General features: G+C 38.5%; 1 protein-coding gene across 2 annotated transcripts in view; it reads left to right on the top strand.

The window, feature by feature from the left end:
• SMS (spermine synthase) overlaps positions 1-23087 on the top strand; it is a 46788-nt gene extending 23701 nt beyond the window's left edge. For both annotated transcript variants that reach the window (XM_032678776.1, XM_032678777.1), the window contains exons 3-11: positions 697-790; positions 1550-1614; positions 4165-4340; positions 6128-6282; positions 7195-7284; positions 8313-8427; positions 8992-9071; positions 18899-19014; positions 20294-23087. In XM_032678776.1, the coding sequence (XP_032534667.1) occupies positions 697-790; positions 1550-1614; positions 4165-4340; positions 6128-6282; positions 7195-7284; positions 8313-8427; positions 8992-9071; positions 18899-19014; positions 20294-20336 (934 nt within the window). In that variant the 3' untranslated portion in view covers positions 20337-23087. The remainder of the gene's footprint in view (positions 1-696; positions 791-1549; positions 1615-4164; positions 4341-6127; positions 6283-7194; positions 7285-8312; positions 8428-8991; positions 9072-18898; positions 19015-20293) is intronic.
• Positions 23088-25419: the final 2332 nt, after the last annotated feature.

The raw sequence follows: 25419 nt of genomic DNA, 5'->3' as shown, positions 1-25419 counted from the left end.
GTTTAGTTAGTTGCAAGTTCTCCAAGGTCCAGTATTTGTTTACCTAGCACTGAGCCTGGTGAAGCCTAGCTCTTTGGTCTTTAAAAGCTTCTGTAGTATAAATGATAGTAGTTTTGTCTATCTTGAGTCTGTATTCATTGATGAGAGTATGCTGCTGCAATTTCTTTGCCAGTCAAAGCCATGGTTTGCTCCAGCATGCCTATTGTTTTTCGGTCTCTCTAAATAGTTAAAAAAACCCCAAAACACCCCAAACCAACACCCCCCATGCCCTGGGAAGTGAGAAGGAAATATACAGGGGAAAGAAAGTCTCCAGTTGTTTTCTTAAGGCTTGATTTCAATTAAAAAGCCCAAACCAACGCAACACAGCTGTTCCACCAGGCCTTTACTTAAAGAGCTGAGACTATTAAGCAGTGTATCTTCCTGTTGTACCATGGTGGTTGTGGCTTAGACACCCTGTTTCACTGCCTTGCTGCCTTCTGATTTTATTAGTTGTGTAGTAATAGGCAAGTTCTTGAAACTGTTTGCTACTTAGTGACTTGCAGAGGAAGACTGGAGCTAGCACTGCCAGCAATTACAAATGCTGGAAAAAACCCTATTCATTTTGAATTTAATATAATTTTGTTTCAGATTTTCTTTCTTCACTCTGACTTTTGATAACAAATTTGTCATCACTGTCTCTCACTCTCTCTGTTGCAGTTTTGCCAATTTGAGAATTCACCCTCATGGATTAGTGTTGGTGGATCTGCAGAGCTACAACGATCATATTAAAGGAAGAGAGGAAGTTGATCAGGTATGAGTACTGCTTGTCTTATTAGACTTACCTAGCTGCATGGGGAGACCCTTCTTTTCTTCAAGTCTATCAAAATATATCTTGATAAAAGGTTTTGAAATATCAAAGTCAGTTCAAACCTGAATGCTTACAGATGAGGAACAGTAGCACCTGTTGAAGTTGCATAAACATGTCAGTGCATGCACACACACACACACACTCTTTTTTGCATGTACTGGGCCTTGTGTTCTTTGATGTAAAAGTTCTAAAGATGTGACAGCCTTGGTTAGGGCTTGGTTCTCTTTAGGTACCCAGGGCAGTGAGGGAGAAGTGATGCTCAGCCTGCAACCTGATGTATTGGTATATGACGTTTTTTCCTTCTCTATTCTGAGAGATGTGGAGCCTCTATATTCAATCTTTTTCCCCATGGAGAAAAAGAACTTCATCTTCCCTTATAAGAAGGCTCCAGACATTGGATATTGCAGGGGAATAGGCCACTGCTTTAGCAGGAATGGAACCTCAAACTTCTCATGTCCCCCTTCTGGCTCTGTTGTCCTAGGGAAAGCTAAATGCAGTGATGACAGCTGCTATAATATGCATATTCTTGCTAATAACTAGGCTAAGGGGCCAGTGAGTTACTCGTGGGCTTCTAGTGTTACATTTCAAAGCCTTTCAGTGCAGGTGCTACTTTTTATTGCCTTCCAGGTAGCCTAATTTAACAGATATTTTGCATTAAATGATCACCTACAAATTCCACCTCTTATTTGCTGTTTTTTCCAGCTTCTAAACAAAGTAGAAGAAAGAATGAAAGAACTGTTTCATGGTAATATAAAAAGGGTGAAACGGTAAGTTTGTACCTCTGTTTCTGAATGTGGTTTGTCTGCATAGTTACTAAAGATAATAAGCATATTATACTTTGCTGTACTGCACTGAATAGCCTGGAGGATGAATTTATTCATAGTTTTTTTCTTCCCAATATTTTCAAATTGTTTTATTGCAGAATTGAAGGTATTGTGTGGTTTGTCATTTTGTTAAGCTTCATCTTTGGTATTGTTACTTACAGGACAGGGATTTTTTTTTTTTTTTTTTAAGTTTGTTGCAGTGGTTGCATGAAATAATGTGAGAAAAGGCAACCAGGATGCAAGAGCAGACTGCTCTGGAAGGGCTGGGGAGCCAAGGGTGTCAGGTGAATAGGCCAAGGCATAAACTATACCCTACAGGCCACATCCCACAGCTCATGGAGAAGGTGAGCTGGACTGGTGATGGTGAGCAGGGTCAGACTCAGCTCTGTGTCTGTCAGACTGGGATGTAGTACTGAGGCAGTTCTGATGGCAGACTGGGTGTCAAGGATTGGTGAAAGACCTGTGCAGGTGGGGACATGAACCACGGGCAAGGGTTAGAGCTAAAATGGAGCTCAAGCCTACCCTGGAGGACACCTTACCCTGACAAGATTTCCTACATCTCTTTCTCTCACAACTCTGCATCTGCTATGCCTCATGGTGCTCATTGTGGGCTTGTGTGGCAAAAACCTTGGTGGAACCTGTGTGCTTAGGGACTTGCCAAGAAGATAGAAATGTTTTGTAGCAAATATTTGTAGTATAACTGATAACTGAACAATGGAGGCTTTGCAAGCCCTCTGTCAGTTTGGATTGCTTAAATTCAAGGCTAAATATTAAACTTTAAGGATTCAAATCGTGGCTTGTGACCTGCTGCTGAAATAACATTCATGCTGGACATGGCTCACGTTGTCCTTGTGGCTGATTGACACCTTGAAGCCAGGGAGCACTTACTGCAGGCATGCACTTGGTGGAAGGTGCAGTGGGTGCTTGAAGGAACAGAGAAGTGGAAATAAGTTAAGAAAACTAAAAAGCAAGTGTAAACCCAACAAGATTCAGTAAAGCCAAGGAGCAAACTATGAAATGGGAGAGCAGTTAAGCACTCTGTAACAGTTAAATACTACAACAGAAAGTAATCTGAGGCCACAAGTAAAGTGGTGGTGATTTGAAAAGTGATGTTATACCTTGAATATTGTTATTTCTCTTTAACAGTTGTGTTTAAAACAGAGAAGTGGTTATCTTGCTTTCCTTCAACCTTGTAAAGCCTCACAAGGTGCACAGTGTACAAACATAGATGATCTTGTGTATGTCTTTATGGGGGAGAAGCTTTTTGAGGATGTTTTGATACTGAAATATGATATTGGGAGTTCGTGGAATCTCTGTGATAGGAATTTCTTAAAAATGGGTCAGGACAACATCTGCCTGAAATGATATAGATCAGTTGGTTACCTTTAGTACAGGAATATGAACCTCCTAGAACAGTGTATCTGGCATGGATCTTGTCGCACACCCCTCAACGTCTTTTTTCTTTTCTTTTAATTTGTTTTGCATCCTTTCGGTGTTAGCTTCATGCATGCAGCTCCACTAGAAATAATGTAGCTGGAAAAGTTTTTCCTGCCTTTTTGTTGATTTTAGGTAGTGAGTGGATGATCTTGCTCTCACCCTGTGCTGCCATCTTGTGGCTCACTGAGGCACTGAGGAAAGATTTCTGAAACGTTTGTTGAGAATCACTGGTGAATTTAGAAGCAGCTTGTCTGTGTCTGGTGTTCTGCTACACCCTCCTTTGGAAAAAAACCCTTAACTCTTTGAAGTGTGTGCAGGAAATCTGATGAACCCTGTGCCTGCACATTTTACCTAAATGCAATCGTTTTGATCATTCAGAGTAATTTCAAATATAGTTTGTGTTTACAGGTGAAATACTGATTTGAACCAAGAACGAAAAAAACTCACAACACAAACAACAAAACAAACCAAAATCTATGCAGATGATTGAACCACTTTTAAAAAGTAATGCAGACTGTCAGCTGATATTAAGGACTGTGCTTATACAATACAGTATACAAAACCTAGCTCAGTTTGAAACACTGTAATAATTCACTTTTTGCGTTTCTCTGTGTATTAAAATGTCTCTCAGTACAACTTGAGAAGACAGGTGAGCTAAAGGAGGGAAGAGATTTTGTCATGTTTTTTTGTCTGCATTCTACTTTTGTATTGTATTTTATTTCTAGTTGAACTGATTCTTCTAAAGAGGCTGATATGTTATGTAAATTCCCTCTCTTAGAATAGAGAGAGATTCACAAGCGCATTGTAGAAGTTGTACATAAAGAAAAATCATTTATGTCATCTGTACCTTAGCAAGTTATGTATATTTATTATGTATATTTATGGCTGATAGGCTTCTTCTGTCTGTTGAGTGTTAAATGTGGCAAGTTTTCTTAGATCCCTCTTGTAAATATTATTTATTTATTATGGTGAATCCACAGAATGTTTAAAGTGGATTTCTAAAAAGATAAACATGCCAAATGTTTTGTAATCTTTTTTCTTTCTATTTCTTTCTAGGTTGCCAGCCATTTTGAGAGGAGGTGTCATTGATAGATACTGGCCCACAGCTGATGGGCGCCTGGTGGAGTATGACATAGATGAAGTTGTTTATGATGAAGATTCACCTTTTCAGAATATTAAAATTCTGCATTCAAAACAGTTTGGGAATATTCTTATCCTCAGTGGGGATGTTAGTAAGTATCATCTCATGTGAGGATCTTTTGCGTGAAAATGTTGGAAGTGTTGTTTTCTGTCCTGCTATGGCAATTTTAATAGGTGACTAAGGGTCATTGTTCTGATGCTGGGAATTATATATGCATGTACACATATATCTGTTCCTATATATTAAGTGTGTAAATCAGGAAGGCTGACCAGTGTAAAATGTAAAAAAATAACATTTCTTTTCCCAAAGTTGCTATCTTTGGTGTGGAAAGTGGCACAGCAGAATAGAAGACAGTGTTCTCTAGCAGAGCTTGCTCTACTCCTTTCTTCTGTGTGAGCTTTTTCCTGTTTGTTGCCAGTCCAGTCTCTTGAGAGTTTCTCTTTGACAGTAAAACAAGCTACTTTGTTGGTCTTCAAAACCCAATGGAATTCTAAAGAAATATGAAGAAATAGGAGCTGGAGTATGTGTGTGTATAATCCTGCTGTTGCTTTGATTCTCGGAGGGAATTACCTGGTTGGTGAGATCTAGGACAGCTGTATCTCAAACCATTTAGCTGCTTTGTTGTGAACATCTTTTGACTCTTCTTTAAAATGCCCAGCTGAACTTTTAAGTTAATCAACAGTGACTCAACCTTTAAGAGGTTTTGTATGTGGTACTTTGTGCCTGCTGATCTTTCTATTTTTGAAAGTGAACTTAGAACAAAATGGGCTACTGTTCTTTTAAGCTAGATAAGACTGCTGTTTGCTAGAAAATCTAGGCAGCAAGGAGTACACTTTGTAAAATCTCTCAGTTCTTATGTTGAAAAGTAGTGACTGTGGTAAATGAAGGATGTTGCTGCCTAGGGATAGAATACCTAATTTCACTCTAATAGCAGAGTAGTTAAGAAATTTAACTATAGCTTTTTGAAATAACTGTAACAATTCAGTTAGCTTTCTGCAACTGTTGGGGACTTCTGTGCAGATGGCAACTGAAAAGCATTGTTACAGAATACATTAGTAAGGTATTTTCTTATACAGATAGAATTATGTTAGAAATCACCAAATTAGTTATTTCATACTTCTAGCCAGAAATTTTCATCAGACTTTAATATAGAGATGAGGAATGTTGTCACAATATGCCTCAGAGAAAGGAAAGTGTACCATTGCTTTTTTACCTTCCATGGGATTTTAAAATACTGCTTTGTCTCATTTGGTTACCCTACACTTACAAGCAGAGTGGTGATTGCCAGGCAGAGGGATAGGATATGCCGTGATGTGCTGCTGCACAAAGCTTCGCCCTTGTGGCTCAGGTCTGTTGTTACAGACAAGTGTCTGCTTTGAAGGTCATGCTGAACAAGCCAGTGGAAGGCATGCTTAAGGGCCCTTCAGCAGTTGGGTGGTAATGGTCGTGTTTATGTTTCTGTGCCCGGATCCCCTGGTGTGCATCTAGGTTGCTCTCTTCAGCTGGGGTCCACAGTGGGTTTTCAAAAATGTCCTGATCTGTCTCTTGCAGGACTAGTCGTAGGTAAAAAGCCATTGAAGTATCAAGTGTGGACATCAAATCCTAAGTATTGACAGTTTTATTCCACCAGTTTTCTTCTGGCACACAGTACTTCCTAATGCCAAAGTAGCCATTGCTGGGTTTGCATTGAGAATTAGAGAAACCCTGTTGGGGATTCTGAGGAGGATCCCATTAGTTGGACTGTCTCTGAGAACTGCGTTGTTTCTGTAGATGCTCTTGCTTTGGTCTGTATTATATTACCTTTGGATTAATACCAGATAATGAGAAGAACTAAAGATGTGATATTTCTCTCCAACTCTTTCTCTTCCTTTCGTTCAGATTTGGCAGAAAGTGACCTGGCATATACTAAAGCCATAATGGGCAGTGGAAAGGAAGACTACACTGGGAAAGAAGTGCTAATCCTAGGAGGTGGTGATGGAGGTATACTATATGAGATAGTCAAACTGAAGCCAAAGATGGTTACTATGGTAGAGATATCCTTTGACAAATGGGCAGTCATTCATTTCCACATTTTTCAGACTGCATTTCTGCTGGTACCATAGCACAGTTAACAGTCAGGTTCTGATTTGCATTAGGAAATAGGGTCTAAAATAAAATTTCGTTTTGTCAGCTTACATAGACCCATTACTGGGGGTGACTACATATCTGTGCATCTTTGTGTAGCACCTGCTTTCAGGTTCTATAGCTCTTTGAGTAGCGGTTTAGGTAAAACTGGAAAGGAACACTTCTGTCATCAGACTGATGCTTTCTCCGATAACAGAAGACAGGTCTGTCAAGTCTGTGGTTTGGGCTCAGTTCAGCCTTCCTGAATTCTTCAGTTTTCTAAAGAAAGCTATAAAAAATAGTGCCTAGAAGCAAAAAAGTTCAATCAGTAGGAATGTCAGGACTTAATGAATTGTATTGGTGGCAGAATGACCAACCCTGTTTTAAAAATACCAATACAGATAAAGTTTTCAACATTCTTAGTTTGTAATGCAAACTACTGTTAGCTGTATGAAATACTGATCACTGTGGGTTTTGGGATCCCTTTTCTAAAACTGAAAATAATTGTTTTAATAACGATTTTAAATAATTGTAGGTTAAAGTCTTAACCTAATTTGACTTTATGGGTGTTTTACAGTCTTACAGTTCATATTTCAGGTTTTCACAGTGATGATAACCTAAGGTATCAAAAATACTGATTGAAACCAAGAATAAGCCATTCCTAAACCTCTAACTGAATCTGGAGGGCAATCTGTAAGGTTGGCTATTGCAATATGTATGCCAATAGACACATCCTATTATTCCTTTGCGAATGACACCTTCTTGAGAATTAATTTCTGAAGAAATAGAAAGTGTTGCCTCTGTTATTTCTTGAATGTACCATGCCTTAACAAGCTTCAAACATTGACCAAATGGTGATTGACGGGTGTAAAAAGTACATGCGTAAAACATGCGGAGATGTCTTAGACAATCTGAAAGGAGAGTGCTACCAGGTAATGCTTTGCTTTTCTTTCATTAGGAGTAATATTTCAAATGCACTTATATGTAGCCTGGAAGACTGCTATGGCAAAGTTTTGGGTACAAGTTTTCTGACTTTTCTTAAATTTAGGAAGTATTTTTTCCTTTTTTATGACACTTTCAAATTTTAATAGCTGGGATTTGTGTTGGAAATATATTTTAGCATAAAAATATTTTAACTCTCCATCTTCAGACTTCTGAAATTAATCACATAAATAACTTCTAAGGAATGTGAAACAGCAGAATGTTTGTCACCATAGTTTACGAGTAAAGAGGAAATATCCGTACAAATGTAGTTTTAAACATTGTTCCTTATATAATGAAAAAGGTAGAAGAAATATGTATTTAAGTTAGTTGACCTATACTCTTGAAAATATCTGAATTTATAATACACAATTAACAGTTATTTTTAATTTGCATGCAAAATCTCTCTCTGCTATTACATTAAAAATAATAATAAAATCCACCAACAAATGTCATGCGTTCCTGCAGTTAAGGTCTTTATGTACTGGATCTAACAGAATTTACAAACTAGCCCAGGTGTAATCTGATGTTTTCTTTCTGTTTTCATTACTGTTCCTTAAATGTTCTCACAGATATTAACTTGCAGCTAAAAAAAAAAAGGGCACAAAAAATTAACGGAGAAGTCACATGCTAGTCTTCATGAGTCAGTGGCCCTTCATACAAATACCTTATTTTACTCTTTTGTTGGGACTAACAACTAACTGCTGTTACCATTTAGTAGGAGGAACAGTGGTCACCCAGCAGTCAGTGACAGAGCTAGGAGGTTCAGTCCTGGAGTGCCTGTGTTGTCACTGTTATAATTCTTATAGCACTTTCTTCCTTCTATATGATGTAAAAAGTTGAAAATGGAGCATAAAATTAAACATGTGTTTAATTTTGTGCTTTTCACCTCTAAATTTCTGTGAATCCACATTTGTTCCTTTTATCTGGTCACTTTTAGGGTATTTTGAGGACTACCTAAAGTATTTCATTCTTACAGGTTCTAATTGAAGACTGTATTCCCGTACTGAAGAGGTATGCCAAAGAAGGGAGAATGTTTGATTATGTAATTAATGATCTGACAGCTGTTCCAATCTCCACATCTCCAGAAGAAGGTAAATCTTCTAATTTGTTTTCTTAAACTTCTGGGAACTTTCAACATTTTGTCCCTCTACTTTATAGTAGTTTGCAGCAAAAGTACTTTGATTTTTTTTCCTTTTTAATAGGAAATCTGAGAGGGAAAGAATGATAGTAACACATCTTTTTTGAGTTTTTCTTGAATGTTAGAAAAGACTAGCAAGTGCTTAGGACTCCTTTAAATTGTGCTCTTGTTCCAGAATAAAATGAAATCATGTAGTTCGTTAGAAAATATTCATTGGAAAGTATTAGGAGTTCCTACACCAGTAAGTTTTCACTTTTTGATTTCTTGGACATTTCTGGAAAATTACTGTGAAGAAAAGCAGCAGTACTTCCACCACCACTGCCATTGCATGTGGTTTGTGTTTGGGTTTTTTTACCAGGCTTTTATTTTTTTTAATGTTTTATTTTATTTTACTTTTTTAAGGTATAGAGCAGCTCCTTTTCAAACAGTGGCTTTTTTGCAAGTCTTGAATATGTAGTAAATGTGTTAACAAGCCAGTAATGTGTTCTTCTGTTTTTCAATCATTCTCTATATGCAGATTCCACATGGGAATTTCTGCGGTTGATTCTTGACCTCTCAATGAAAGTTCTGAAGCAAGATGGAAAATACTTCACACAGGTATCATATCTGGATGTAACAAAGTATTGCTTTGTATCTATTGCAGTTGTATATGTGCTGGATTTTTTAATTTAAAAAAAAAAGGAAAAAACTAAAAATCTACTACAAGCTGGTTTTTTTCTCCTTTTAATGACTTTAATTTAGGCTTTGCTAACTGACTTACCTTTTTCCATTATTTCAGCTGAATCTGTAGCACTTTTGTCTTGAGTTTAAAAGCAGAATTTTAAGAATCAGCAAGACATATTACAGAATATTGTAACTGTAAGCAGTTCTTGGAAAAACAGAACAGATATACTTTAGAAACATATATATGGTTTTTAAGCTAATGTCTCCAATTGTAGAGTGTAAGACATGAAAATTCGCCATCCATTAAGGTGTAAGAATTTGAGGTAGGTGCAATGGGACAAGAAAATTAGTCATTTGGGAGTAAATACTCTTTTTGCTTGTTGTCCACTCCTAACACAACTCATTGGTTTGGCCTCTGCAAAATGCATTTTGAACATTTAAATAAGTTTGTTTGAATATTTGGCATTTTGTGAAGTATTTTATATAGTCATAATTTAGGTTTTGTCCTTGTGTATGAAATTTTAAGTGCAGCTCTGTTTAAAAGGAAATAATTCACAATTTGTATACTTGCCACAGTGTAACAGTATTACTTCTTAGATAGCATGTATTGTGGATTAGCTTTCAACTGAAGATACTTTATGTAATCCTGAATTTGGAATGCCACAAAGGAGTGTGCGATTGTACAAGAATGTGACAGGAGCCAGCAGATGGTTGAGTGAAGTCTAAGTCTCTGAAGCTGTATTTCTTTAGTCATGCTCATACCTTAACTAGTTTTTTGATGTGTGGAGCATCTGAGTACTGCATTTTGGAAAAATCTTATTAAGGTCTGAAATAACTTAGCTGAAATTATGTATTTGAGCTCTATTCCTGTCACCATAGAGTTTCTGAGGTGTGTAAAGGAACTGGTTTACTGTAAAACTGTGCAGGTTTATAAAGAAATGCAAAACTTGTAGGATAAAGCTTTTAGCAGTTCTGATGTGCTGCTTTATTTTAAAATGCTCTGGTTGTAAAGGCAAGAGAAATTATCTTGTGATTGAAATATAAGATGATTACTATGGTTGTATCACACTGTAAATCTTTATGGCTTTTCTTCCTCTAAATAGTGGAAATATTTATGACAGACTTTAATATCTAAAGGACACTGCATCTTTTGGACTGAGCAAGCTGTTATGTTGCAGTCATCGTAGTTGTAACATACACAGTGAGACTAGCTGGCTGTATTAGAATGTATATAAATGTATATCTGTGGTCAGGTTTTGTCAGACTTTGAAGGACTCTGAGAAGAAGCTTGTGCTGAAAGCTGGAGCGATGGCTGTGCTGCAGCAGAAATACAGGGGGGTTGTTTTGTGCCAGCTGAAACCAATGGAGGTTGAAACTGGTGCAGCCCTGCTGCCTGTCCTGTCCTGGTGGAAGGAAATAAGTCAGCTTTCCAGCATCTCTGCTTGCACAGAAAGGATGGACAGCAGTACTGAACCAGCCCTTGTGGGTTTAAGCTGTTGTGAAACTGCAGTGTTATGTTTCATGGTCCCAAACAACAAAGCATCCCTGGCAGGCTGGGAAAGAAACAATATTAAAGTGGAAGTGGTGTGAATTTGGACTTGTGGCTGGGTAACTGGTAGCCAGTGAAAAGACTGGGATATAGAAACAGTGTACTCTGGAAACTTAGTCTTCCTGAGGGTGTTGAAAAAGGAGAATTAATACTGGGGCAGACAGCTATCAGAGCTTTTGATACATCTACTGATACACTATGCGGCTCATTTGATGGCCCTTGTAGCCTCTTCCCAGTTGGGCCTGAGAAAACAAAACAATCCACTGTAAAAATTGAATAAGACTGTGTAGTGGGCTTGCATGGCCAGGTTTTGGTAGTGGGTGTGTGTGTGAGGGGGGTTACAGGGGTGGCTTCTGTGAGAAGCTGCTTAAAGCTTCTCCCATGTCCTACAGAGCCAATGCCAGCTGGCTTCAGGACAGACAGACCCACTGCTGGCCAAGACCGAGCCAGTCAGTGACAGTGATAGCACCCCTGGGATAACAGATTTCTGAAGGGGAAAAAGTTGCTGCACATCAGCAGTTGTAGCCAGAGAGAGAAGGGAGAATATGTGAGAGAAACAGCCCTGCAGACAGTGCAGAAGAAAGAGGAGGAGGTGCTCCAGGTGCTGGTGCAGAGATTCCCCCACAGGCCATGATGAAGACCATGGTGAGGCAGGCTGTCTCATGGAGCTCCACAGTGGAGCAGAGATCCACTTGCAGCCCCTGGAGGACCCCATGGTGGAGCCAGTGGATGCCTGAGGGAGGCTGTGACACCGTGGAAAGCCCAAGCTGGAGCAGGTTTCCTGGCAGGACCTGTGACCCTGCAGGGTGCCCATGCTGGAACAGCCTGTTCTAAAGGACTGCACCCTGTGGAAGGACTCACACTGGAGCAGTTTGTAAAAACTGCAGCCTGTAGGAAGGACTCATGTTGGAGAAGTTTGTGGAGGAGTGCCTCCTGTGGGAGGGACCCCACGCTGGAGCAGGGGAAGAGTGTGAGGAGGAAGGAGTGGCAGAAACATGGGATGAACTGACCACAATCCTCATTCCCCATCCCCAACAGTGCAGCAGGGAGGAGAAGGTAGTGAATTTGTGAGTAAATTAAAGCCCAGGGAGAAGAGAAGGGTAGAGTAAGGTATTTTTAAGATTGGGGTTTATTTCTTGTTATCCCACTCTGATTTGGTGAGGAAATTAATTGAATTTATTACCAAAATTGAGTCTGTTTTGCCTGTGATGGTAACTGGTGAGTGATCTCTCCCTGTCCTTATCTTGACTCACTAGACTTGCACCTTATTTTCTCTTCCTTGTCCAGCTGAGGAGGGGAGTGACAAAGTGGCTTTGGTGGAGACCTGGTGTCCAGCCAGGGGCAAACTACCACACCCTCAGAAGACTCAGTAGTCTGGTCATAGGATGAACAGTCTATTGGGGTGCTTTAAATAAAATCAGCTGTCTATAACTTTAAATTTGGTTTTGAATTAAACTAATTGAAGCTGGCTACTTTAAGGGTTGCATTAGACTGTGGAGAGAAGTTCAAACATGACCACTACCAACTCTGGCAGCTTAGTCACACACTGGGAACTCATAAATGATTTTGAATGCTCGACTGTGTTTGCTGTTAAATGCCAGGGGTTTGTAGCTGTATTAACATTGGAAATGTAAGTTACTTTTGTTCTAACTAGCTACTTCCAGGATGCTTACCTTATGTAGCAGGCCTTGCTGAAAGAATCACATACCTTTTAAGGCAATTGTGTTTTTAAAGTACAGGACTCTGTGTGCCCCCCAGGCCTGTCTTGAAGTGTGTTTTGGTCCTCTAAAACAAAAAATGTTAAATATTACTGTCCACTTATTTGTTAGAACCTCATCTTTGCTACGATGAGGAAATGTCTCGTAGAAAAGATGCAGCAAAAGGGTCATTGTCGTGTTGGTTGCTGGTCAGTAGCTATAGTTGCTTCTTCTGCCTTGGCATTATATTGTATTAACAATGGAAATTTCCTTTGTAGTTTGTAGCCTTTCTGGTAGTTGCACCTTGAGCAGAACTGTGTGCATCTGGTTAGGATGTAATTTATTTCAGAGCTCAAGAAATGCTTTACCCAAAAGTGGAATTGTGTTCACAGAATGCCAGCCTTTCACATACTGTATTGCTGCCTGACTGTCTAAATGCCACTGCTGGGAAAAATAAATTGAAATGCTCATCACCTCTTCATTGAGCTCTGCACAAGTTTTAGAAAATGTTCTGGTCCACACGTAAACTGTTAGCTGCCATAATCTAGAGCTGTCTAACTCTAGATAGATATAATTTATCTGAGGTCGTAAAAAGAATTATTTTTTTTGGCATACTACTCTAACACACCTGTTTATTCCCTTGGGATACCTTCCTTGGTGATGCTCTAAGTGGTCTCCAAATGCTAGTGCAGAATATCCTTTCACCAGTAGGTGGAGGCAGGTAACCAGTATTGCCTGGCATTTTATTAACACTTATAGAGAGATCGTGGTTTTTCAGACTATTTATTCATATTCCTAGGGGATAAAAGAACATATGTGGCCAATTTTAGCATGCAGGAGGGACTTTTTCCTTCTTTCAGCTCTGAAAAGATATCAAAGGACAGTTAATGGATGTCATTCTGCTGCTTTTAAATCTGTGATTAAGTATATTTGGGAAAAAATGCCTCCATTTTTGCTCTATGCCTCCACAAATAGTAATCACACTTGGAAAAAAACCCTTACTTGTATGAAGAGCAGCCTTGCTTTGCATGTCCTTGTTTTTTTAGCTGCACCACCCATATTGAGTGTTGCAGCCCATAGGACCTGGACAGAGAGAGAGATGAGCTTTATGGCTTTTAGCCTGCAGAACTTGTAGCGCTGTCTGTAGGTTTAAGACCTAAAGCTTGTTTGTGAGAACTTACTGTTAAACATAATCCCTCTACTCTGAGGTTCAGGGGTCATATGGGATGCTCTATTTCCTTTCTTACTTCTCCTTTTGAAGTGTTTAATGATATAGTGTGGGTGTGTGTCTGTGAGGTGCTCAGTGTTACCTTCTCCAAGTGGAGCCAGTTACAGGTGCAGGTTCCCAACCATCACAGTGGAGAGAAGTGGGAGTTGGTGAGGGTGTGAGAACTTGGTGTATCCTGAGGTCCAGTTTCCTCTCATACACCTTCCTAGTGACTTCTTTCTGAACACGTTAAGTGTTTTTACAGTACTGGACCTTCTAAAATCCAGTGTGATTTTTCAATTGCCCAAGTGATTTCTTTCAAATGAGAATGTATACTTGCAGATACCACCGTGAAATGTTTGTGGCTTTTTTTTTTCCTCAACCATCACTGTCTTGTGCCTTCCATGTACGATGTGAGGATTGTTCCAACAGCTGTGAAACCGTGCTCTGTAAGATGCAGAGACTGATTGTAAGGTTGTCTCTGAGTGTCAGGGGATTATGTGCAGCTAAGAAAATGCCTTTTTCTATGCTGATTTTTTGTTCTGTTGATCTAATCCTTTGAGGTTGAGAAGGCTATAATTTTCAACCTGTTTATGAAGTGGAACCTTTAAAAATACCTCTGGACAGGAATTTGCTCCTTCCTGGTCTGGGTCATGCAGCCCAGGCAGGATAGAAACTCAGACCACTCATGGGTTTGCGTTCCAGTAAACAACACTAACCCCTGGTTCAAGGGATCATGTGTCTCCCACGCGCACATGTGGCCTTTCACCAAGCTGTCTCTTCCTGGCCACTCTTTAATACAGTGTGGCCCTGCCCTCTGAGTGTCCAGACCACCATCATGTTGCTCCATAGTTAGACTCCTTTTTTTGACTGCTGCGTGGGTTTTCTAATTAGCACTTCCAGTGAGGGAGGAAGGTTCTTCTTGACTGCAACGTGAAAGAAGGCTGGGAGAATGGATGTATGTCCTTGTGTGAGCCTCTGTGATTTCTTGGCAGTTTGAGAGACTTGAAGGCACAGACATTTCATTTCCTTATGTTACTGAGAGTACAGTTTTAATAATAGATTTTTTTGACCAGTGGAGGTACCTTCAGTCAGGTTTGCCTCCTGTATCTCCGTAAAAGCCATACCTGTCAACCAAACTCAAGCCTAGCTTTGATGCTGGGTGTTTCATGCTCTGTGTGTCTCACTGCTTTTTAGTCACTCTGAAGTGAGGAAGGATAAAACCCAACTTTGGCCATGTTCAGTTTTGGCATGTCATTACAAAACAGAAACCTGAGTTAAATTAAAAATAAAAATGAAACTTCTCTGGTATATGGTCACAGACAAAGGTGTCCAGTAGCAATGATGTGTAGCGTAAGACATGGAAGAAATGGGCAAGTAAGTAAAATGGACCCTTTCCCCTGCTTTGGCAAGTATGGCAAAGGGACCCTTCCACCTGCTTTCAAGTTCCTGGTTTACTTTCTAAGAGTTGGAGGAAGCATAGTGGCCTAAGTTCAGCTTGTAACCAGTTGATGGACACATCACCTTTATACGTGGGCAAAGTTAACTGGAACGTAATAGGGTTAATTTAAACAAATTCTTTTTTTTTTTTGCTACTTATTTTAAGGAATGTTTTTTATTGTCTCTCCAGAACTAGCAAAGCATAAATTTGTTATGCATTGTGCTGTAAGAAACCTAAGAACTAAACCCATGGAACTATAGGATGTATGCCTTAGGAGAACCCAGAAAAAGTTGCTGTTGGGGGACAGACATGAACTGTTGAAGTGTGTGCAAGCACTGAGCAAACTCAGGCTGTGAAACTGTTCAGGAGTCATCAGTCTTAAGCAGGTTTTATAAATAGAGATCAGTTAATCTCAAAGTTTAAAACTACCTCAAATACTTTCATCTCAGAGAGATGCTTCTTAAGGGGTAAAAAAAATTTCAGCATTCCCCCAGTTCTTACCTGTCAAATTGTTTGACATGGAACATAGATTAAGGGGGGCAGGCAGAGAAGTTTGGTAGGGTTTTTGTATATATTGAAAATGGACTGAACAGTGTGGGAGAAAAAGTGATTTTGCTTATTTCTTTGAAAAAGTGTAATTGGTGAGTCATCAGCTTTAAACCTTATTAAGCAGTGCTCAGTTTTAGTTATAGTTTGGGTATATGGTGTCTATCCCAAATCTTCGTTCGTGAAGCCTAGCCATGATGGTGATGGTGCCTGTTCAGAACAAATGATGTGCTGCTGCTGTACCACATAACTCTTCATTAGGTGGGGGGAGTTAAAAGGAAACACTGATCCCTGTGTTACATTCTGGGCTTGGTTCCCTGTGTCATTTTAGTGATACAAGAAGACTTTTTTTGGAATTCTTAACTTTGTGTTGAGTAAAGCCAGGTAATTGTAAAAAATTGTAACTGTGCAGAACTATAAAATCCCCTGGTGTGTCTCTAGAAGAAAGAGGTTAATAGAACAGCCAGGTGGGTTGTCTGAGCCTTTAGGCAAGATCTTGATTTGGACACTGGGGAGTTGTGGGTTTGAAAAGTAAAAATTGCTTATTGGTATGTTCATTGTTCTTGTAATTTGTTTTCCATGGTGTCTGCAGTGATTTGTCTCCTTCTAGAGAAGGGAGAAATAATGAAATATTGAAGCAACAGGCTGGGAAACTGTGGATACTTTTCTATCATTGTGTATCTTATTCAATTTACTACATAATGTTGGTATGCTCCAGAAATTACCTAGCAGTGTTTTCTATTTATAACTCAAATTACACGCAGGTTGTTTTTTAGTTTTCTTTTGCGTTCAGTCTGATGGTGAAACAAAATTATATGTTTGGTAAAGGGCGGCTGAACCAAAAAAACTGCCACAATCCCCTGGATAATAACAAGTTACTAAACAAGTACTACAGCAGTCTGTTCATTGTTGTGCTCAGTTAGTCTCTTACTTTTTTACAATCCTCATTTGTTTTCTGGTGCCCAAACCCAAATACGAAAAATTCAATATAAAGTGTCACCTTCCTTTACCAAATAAACAAGTACATGTTTCTTTGTGCAATATGATCAAAATTATAATCAAACATGTTTTATGCAAGTTATTTTGAAAAAGGGCTTTCAAAATTATGATTTTCAAAAGCTCATAGAATAAAATAGAATCATAGGATATCACTAGATGAAAGGGACCCACAGTAATCATTGAGGTCTAGCTCCTGGCCCTGCACAGGACAGCCCCAAGAATCACACCATGTGCCTGAGAGTGTTGTGGAGATGCTGTGTTAACATTTTTTAAGTTGAGGTTTTCTTTTCAACTTGTGAAACATTGTGCACAGTGCAAAAAATAAATTGAGCAGGATGTGAATAATTCAGAGCAAGATTTGTAGGATGAAATCTCTTTTCACTTCCTCTGGAAATAGAAATATTTTAAATACATTGTGAAAAAATCCTACTAATAAAAAGTAGGAAAAATAGTATAAAACCCAAAGACAGAATGTGCATTTTACAGGTCAGTTCTCGTTATCATCTGATGTTGTTACAAGGAAAAAGCAATGTAGATGGAGCTGTTTAGACATACTGATTTCAAATAAGGTCTCTGCTTTTTTGGCCTCTGCCTGTTAACCATTGTTCTAAAGAGTGCAGGTAGTATATGTTGGTCAAACTCATTTTAGTTCCTCGCTTTCTTCCTTACACACATCTGTGTGTGTGTAATTATTTTAAGGTTGTTTTTAAAAATCTGAGAGCACCAAAAAGCAGGAAAGAGAAAATGAGTCTTTCCTAAAGACTGTTCTCTTGGTTTTAAAAGTTTCATAGTGTGCTAGCAGAGAATTACATGTGTGAAACATAAGTAGTGCAGACATTTTGGAAGCATTAAATAAATCTTTGGTTCCTGGGGTCCCATATAACTTGACCTGTGTTTCAAGTTAGAGATCTTAAAACATTGAATAAGCTGTGACTGTAAGGGAGCTAGAGTTTTTATTAGATTTAACTCTTTTTTTAATTGAACCATCTGCATTCTTTTACACTCAGGTGTAAAAGAATAACACACGTTATTCAAGAGCAGGAAGGGACAAGATTATTGTGTATTCATTAGCATGAAGGTTTCCTTTTTGTTCTCCTTTTTATCTTCTGTGGTAAACGTTCCTCCACTAGAAGTGGAAAACAAAAGCTAAGTACTTTGTAGACCATGCAGTGGTGACCACATTCAACTTTGCTTGGTTTTAAATTAGTGTCCAAATAACTTGCATTGGCTGCACTCTTAAGATCATTGTATTTAAGATCATAAAGTATTTACTAGTCTACTCAGTTATATAGGTAAGAGAGGCAAGAAACTTGATAAAGTTTTTGTATTTATTCAACTTACACAACTTTTATTGCTTTGGGTGGTTGGTGTTTGTTCAATCTGCTGTTCTGTGAGCTCACTGTTACCACTAAATCTTCAAACCCATTATAGATATGGAGAGTTCACTCTTCTAACTAGAGTTTTCTCTGTATGGGCATCCCACGTATATGCTGCAGTAACTTCTGCTTGATAATAATACTTAACTTGGGACAAGGTAGTGCTTGCAATTAGGAGTTGTTTTGGGTGTGGGTGTTTCATTTGTTTGGGTTTTTTTGTTTTTAAATTCCTCAGGCTTTATAATCCTTGAGATGTGTTTGTGCTTGGTATTTCATAGTTCCACTGTAAGAAGAAAATTGTCAAAGCATTGATTTTTATTTTGTTCAGAAAATACTAATATGCGTAGATGAATTAAGTCATGGATCTAAGTGGAAAAAAAAGTATCATAAGAATCACTTCCTTTTCAGAAGCACAATATGCAGAAACTTCAATGTACCCCGAAGCCAGGCGAGAACTTCTGTATAATCTGATCTATTTTGTTATATTGCTGTGTTTAAAATGAATAGGCTATGTTTTTTTTAATAGTGCATTTAAACATTGTAAGATCTAGGCAATGTTAAATAACTGAGAAAATCTGGATGTTGTAATACTGTTTACTAATATACTTAAGCAATCATAAAGAAAATGATTACTGAGTAGATGTTATAGGTAAACACCACTTGGTGGTCTGTTTTAACTGAAAGCCCTAATATAAGGGTTGCTTCTGCTAATGAGGATATAGATAATCTCCCCATACTTTCTCTTTCTGAAAAGATACAAATTATTGTTTGCTGTAGGCAGAATGAAGACAAGCTGTTCAGTATTTGCTTCGTAAATATTAAATATTAAGAACAGCATGTATCTGGTTCTGAAGTATGTGGGAGCCTTGCAGTAATGTCAAAGTGTATATGTTCAGCTGAAATTTTGCTTTGATTTTGACTGGGACTTTTCTTTTTTTTTCTTCAGGGAAACTGTATAAATCTGACTGATGCCTTGACTCTGTATGAAGAACAGCTTAGCAGGCTTTATTGTCCTGTGGAGTTCTCAAAAGAAACAGTGTGCGTTCCCTCCTACATGGAATTGTATCCTTAAAGAGCAAAAGAAACTGTGTATTAATAAATCAAGCAAGTCTAGATTGCTTGGAGGTAATGAACTCAAGCACAAGAAGGACTTCTAGTTTAAAACCACTATTAATGTTTTTTCATAGCAAATGAACTACTGCAGTTTTATTTTGAGGGTAATTGCAGGAATTGTTTTCTGAAGGTGCCATAAATTCACAGCTGGGGAAACGATCAGCACCTTTCAAGATCAGGCTGTGTTTTGCTAAATGTTTTTGAGTGTTTCCAAGTTTATGTGATGTAGGATAAACTGTATGATAAAGATAATGCTGCCAGGGAGTTCAGACAAGGCTATATCTTCTTCCTTTCTTTTTTCTTTTACAAAAATAAGAGTCTTCATACAGATGACCATGATCCAGATCTTTAAACATTGGCTGATAGTTCTATTCTTGAACATACAGCTGAGACATGATTTTTAAGGCTGGAAAGGGGGGAGGATAGTGATTCCTAACAATCATTACTAATTAGCGTTACTGAAAAAAATATTCCAAGTGGCAGGGTATACATATTTCTTGGCAACATGTCATTCCTAAAAGTAGTCCTTCAGAATTTCTTCAGTTTGTGAGTGGCAGGCAAGCTAAAAGTTTAAACTTCCAGCAATTAGCTCAAGTGGTACATTTTGATCTACTGGCTGCATTTGACTTGAGTGTTTACTGCTATTGTGTGATCGCCCCGGAAATGTTTCTGAAGGGTAATGCCTGCTGTGGTTGTCTCTCTTGACAGGAGGCATCCTTCCAGGATTCTGCATATTCATAATACATTATGCATGTGATACTGTCCCAGCCTTTCTTCTGTGTGTTCATTTTGCCTCCCTTCTCTGGCTCTCAGTACTGTTTAATGCTGGAGCCTGCTGCTCTGGACTCCTTACTGACTATAACAAGCTCCTCCTGTTTCTCATTATTGTCAGCTTTCCTGTGAAACTCAAATTTGACCTTACATTTTCAAGACAAAAGAGCATGAAGGAGGATATAGAGATACCTGCCCTTACAGCTTCAGAAAAACAGGTTATTTTTGTCTTTACAACTGCCAGGCCTTAAAGCAACATGCCTTGAAGTAGGCATCCTTGAACTACTGGTCAAAAAGAGAATCCAGGGAGAGTTCAGTTTTGAGTGTTTTACCTACACTGTGATCTACCAGAGGTTTTCAGAATTGAAATATTAAGTAAAAAGAACTATTTCCATTTTAACTGTGCACTACAAACTTTGATGACTTTTTTTTTCCCTTAACTGCTTATTTTCTCCAGATGGGTATTCTACACTATTTGGAAGAAGCAAACTGACATCTGAACATCAAGATTGAGATTATCCTAAATGTACATGCTGCATGGAGCGTATAGGCCTACCACATGCTGCATATTGGCATCTTGAACCTTTAAATTATATGCTGTAGATGATCCTGAAACTTAGTCATGCTATTGATTGTGAATTCTTTAAATGTTTTTTTATTATTATTTTAATTTAAAAGCAAATGGAAAATGTATATTTTGACGAGCTAGGGTGTTATTTTTGAAAGTCAACTTAAAGATGAATAAGCAGCAAAACTATATAGCTGCTGACTGCACTGAACCTTTAGAATGTGATCCTTTTTATTTTTTTGTAGATCTTCACAAACTGATTGATTAAAAAAGACATCTTTAGCATTTCATCCCTGAAGGGTGGTCCATGGAGTTTGTTTTTGTTTTTCCAACAGATTTTTCACCTGTGGTGCTTTTCAAGGTTGGAGAGGGTTTCTGTTTGGTTTTGGGTTTTGTTTATTTTTTTTTAATGAACAGTGCAGTGCTTCCATATAGAGAAGGGCATAATTAAAAAGAAAAAACCTTCTAAGAGAATACCCCAAATCCTTTATTGCAAAGGGAAGAAAGCCAGTCTTAAAAATTTTGTTCATTTACTCTGGTTTCATTCATCGTAATCTGTGCTGCGGGAGAAGAATCTTTTGACCTTTCACCTCCTGGAATTCTTTGGCTGCTGCCATATTGATTATTTGGATTCTGATATGGATTTAACAGTGGGTTATAGAGGCACTTTGAACTCTTTAAACATGAGGATCTGGTTTTCCATCCCACCACAAGGCAAGAAATTGAGTGCAGTGAGGTTCTTGTGGGCATACTCTCCCCAGCCTTACGGGAAGCAAAGGTTGCTTTAGAGGGTGAAGAAATGTGGATGTGACCCATCTTCATGTGCCCCTGTAGTGAATGTTTTGAGGCTTCAGGTGGGGAAGTCCTGGTCGTATTGCCGCAGATTGACCATGTTGTGTGAGGTTCTTGCTGAGTTAGATTCACTTTCAGTATAAAAATCAGTGGAAGCTAAGATTGCATTGTAGTTCCTCCGAAAGACAAAGCATTTTTCTTAAACAGTTTCTCATGTTGTCTAAAGTTATATTTTTGTAAGAATTTGCTATGTATTGACTAAAACATTTCTTTCAGTGTTTAAAAACCCCACTTGAAAATAGATAGGAAGGATATAACCATTCTGTGCATTTCTGTATTTCTCCAGGATAGAATAAAAAGTGCATTATTTCCCTAAACACTCTAATCCTGAAAAATAATGAGTTTTTTCCATTCAATACCTAGTATCAGCATTTTCTTAGTTTTATTGGACAGAGTTGATTTGCCTTCCCAAGGTACTGTTAATGAATACAAAAAAAAAAAAAAGGTGTCCTTAATCTGTATTCTTAAACCATACATAAAGAAAAATTTTATTGCATCCCACATATATAAACTGTTCATGGAATCCAAGTAGCCTCTGCAGAATTCCAGATTGATACCGGAAAACTTGCAAAAATTTGTTCTTTGTTTGGTCTATAATTGGTGTGTAATTGTTAAAATATTTTCAGTTGGGAGTGCCCATAGAAACATTCTTCAGTCTTGCTGTTTTAAATTATTGCAGTTAATTCTCCAGTATACATGGGCCATAGTTCTTCCATGGCCTACAGCTTATGCATCCCTAAATACTCCCAAAGAGCAGAGCTTCCCTCTAAAAAGGAGAAAAGTGCATTCCCCTGAGGGTTTTAGCTCTGTTGTATGCATCCCAGAAAATACCTTTATAGTATTACCTGTAACCTAGTAGTGACCCTTCATTTATGATACAGGACTGCAGTCAGTATATTGTATAGCTGCAAATGAATGCAGATGTCCTGTAAACAGATAGGTGTATCCATAAGTTTGCAAGCATGAATATCTCCATTGATTCTTAGTGTGATTACTCATGTAGGTGAAATTAAGCACACAGGCACTCGCTGGGACAGAGCCTACAGCGTCTGTGTTCCCAGGTGAGCCTGACAGATGTACAAATCGGTCACAACAAGTGGGGGTGGCTTGTTTTTTAGCAAGGAAACTTGTGAACTGGAAGATGAGTTGATCTGTTTGCTGTACCAAGGCTTGTACTTCCCTTTAGCATCACTGCTCGGGGCTGCCTGAGCACAGAGAGCCCTTGGGTGTGCAAGGATGTTCTCTAATGGTTCCCAGATTGACCAGGGGACCTGAATCGCATATTAATAGGTGAGAGGCAGCAGTGCTTGCAAACTTTTTCTTTTCAACTGATTAAATTAAAAAAAAAAAAGAGAGAGAGTTGGAGGAATTATTTTTATTCTTTAAACTTTTTTTAAATGTAGTTTTTTTTAAGTGATAGATGCAGTATAAAGCAATTCAGCAAACACTGAACATTATATTTTTTTAAGTTGCTGAATTGATTTTGAGCAAATATATACACACTGTCGGTCCTTATTTATTTGTTGCTGTAGTGTAGATTTTTTTAAAAGAAAAACAAGTCTGTATTAGAATTTTCAAATGCAAACTGCTATAGCTGATGGGTTTTCCATGTTTAGGGCCAGTTGGGAAATAGCTAGGATTGCTACACTATGTATGCAAACAGTTCCCAAGATATGTTTAACATTAGAGGTTTCTTAATTATTCTTTGCACTAAATGCTGCTTCCACCTAGAAGTTTGATTGATAGTAGTTTGTGCAAGGAGAAGACTGCTGGCATTGTATCTACTGCATCAGTGCAGTGCACATGTTAAAATAAAGGTACGCTGTTATTACTTGTGTGTTTGAATTGTTAAATCCACTGTGGATTCAGTGTTAAAATGACAGAATTGATGGGTATGATGCTTAACATTGTACCTCTTTTTTCCTTTTCACATGACAAACATGAAGATACTTCATGGTCTTTTTACTGAGTATCTTTTCTGTCTCAGATTAATACATTCAGTGATTTTTCGTATAATAAATGCTCAGATAAGATACTCTCTAGTATGGAGTGGCACACTGATACTTGCAGTGGAGAGAATCACTTGAGGCTTCAGTGATATTTGCCTAGGAGGCATTAATTTTCTGTGGAGTGCTGTAGATAGGAATTTGGAGGTTTGTAAGTGTAAGTTTTAGTTTTTCTGGTAAAGTGGCAAGTTGGCTTTGGGCAGCAGTGTGACTAGTGTGACAGAGAAAAGACAGGCTTGGGAGAAGTCAGTAAGACATGGAGAGTGTTGGAAGCTTTGGCACAGAAGTTTGAGGAAGAGGGAGAAGGACATGAACAGGATGGGCACTTGGAAGAAGTTATTAATCTTTCTGAATCACACCCCAGAGTAATGTCAGAGAATGAAAGAACGTGACTTCTAAAAAATGTAGATTTACATTAGTTCCAGCTAACTGCAAAGGAGAAGTATTTACATCTGCATTAAGTACAGTGATAGCAGAAGGCTTGATAGTTGGGAAAAAGAAGGGGGAAGGCTTAACTTTTTGAGGGGAAAAAAAGTCTCACAGACTCTGAGGGCAGGATAAAGAGTAATTTTGGAGCGCCTACATGCACGACACGGAACATAGGTACCTCTTGCTATTTTACTTTCGCTGTTTGAGAATTTGAGGTGTTGACAGCTTGCTGGAGGGAACAAGGCAAAGGGACAAGTGAGAGGAAGAGAACTCAATTTCTTATTTTAATTTAGGAATAGGAGACTGCAGATGATGTTGCCTATGGGTAATAGGAGGAAGCTGACACCTTGCCCACAGAGAAAAGAGTAGTTGGAGTCATTAGAAATGCTGAAGGAGCAAGTGAGAGAAGTAGCAAAGTAAGCAAGTGCAAGAATGATTAATAGCATTGAACCAACTTAGAAGTACCTTTTTGAAATGTGGATTGCTTTAGGAAGCAAGGAGTGAGAAGTGTCAAATGGGAACTGGAAGGATATGAAGAAGTTTATACGGTGGTCATACATTTCAGTGAACTTCAGAGACAGAAATGGAGAAGGTAGAAAGGAGTGTGAAATGCACTTCATAATTGGAAGTGATGAGAACTCCTGTGCAGTGTCAAGGGAAGAAGGGATGCAGGGCTAAGAGCCATTAAGATGGAAAGGAACTGGGGGAATGAGCCAGGAGGAGGAACCAGAAACGGGACAGCACAACGGATGTGGTGTGGGGATTTGGGGAACACATCTGGACATACAAAAAAAGGAGTGCCAGTCACACTGCCCCCTTGTCCTTTGAAGGTACCGGATCGAGAAGGAGGAGAGATTGGAAATGTTTGGATTCGTTTCGTTGTTTGTTTTTTTTAAGCGAGTAATGATTGCAAAATGGCTTCTAAGTATATCAGGAGGTAAAGAACTTAGCTGCTGGAAGCTAAATGATGACCAAAAGGAAACTTCAGATTAAGGAATGTTTAAGGGTAGACCAATTCCCTGTGCAAATAAATACAAACTTCATGAAGCCCAAAGGAAAGGCAACCATGGGATTTAATGGTTGTGAGTTGTCGTTCTGAGCATGGAAGGGTGGAAGGCAGAAGCACCCCAGTGGCATCTCTGCTGTCTTCAGCTCATGGATCTGGAAAATCTGATAAGAACTGGAAAATGAATGAAAATAATAATAACAAAAAGCACTGCTACAGCCATCTGACTTCGAAGTGCCATGACGACTTCATTGTGTGTTACTTGAGAGGATGTTCCATGACCTCAGTTATGAATGCACAGCGCAGTGTGCCATACTGCCTGTACAGCACTGTTAGTATGATCTACCTTGGAAAACCCAAAGACAAAAGTATTTTACTGATGTATAATGGAAACACCTTTGTGCAACTGTTCTTTGTATAGACATAAAAGCACCAATGGAATAAAACAATAGTTTTAGTAGATGAGAATAACAAACATGAGACTATACAGCTATGTGAAGCCTTTTGTTCTGGTAGCTGCTAATGTCATCCAACACCTCTCCATTTAACTTTAGTTTATTGTCAAAACTGATGTTTTTGCTTTTAAAAATTACTTTATTTTACTCCATGCTTTGTCCAAATTCTGCTTTTAAGCTTCACACTGGGACATCTCTTGTAGCACTTAGGTGTTTTCAGTGATGTTTTATAACCTCTAGTTAGTTATTTGGGGTGGAGGGATGACA

Source organism: Chiroxiphia lanceolata, chromosome 2 (genome assembly GCF_009829145.1).
Source record: "Chiroxiphia lanceolata isolate bChiLan1 chromosome 2, bChiLan1.pri, whole genome shotgun sequence".
Classification (NCBI taxonomy): Eukaryota; Metazoa; Chordata; class Aves; order Passeriformes; family Pipridae; genus Chiroxiphia; species Chiroxiphia lanceolata.
The sequence above is the reverse complement of the archived record's forward strand: the minus strand, read 5'-3'. Positions and strand labels throughout refer to the sequence as shown.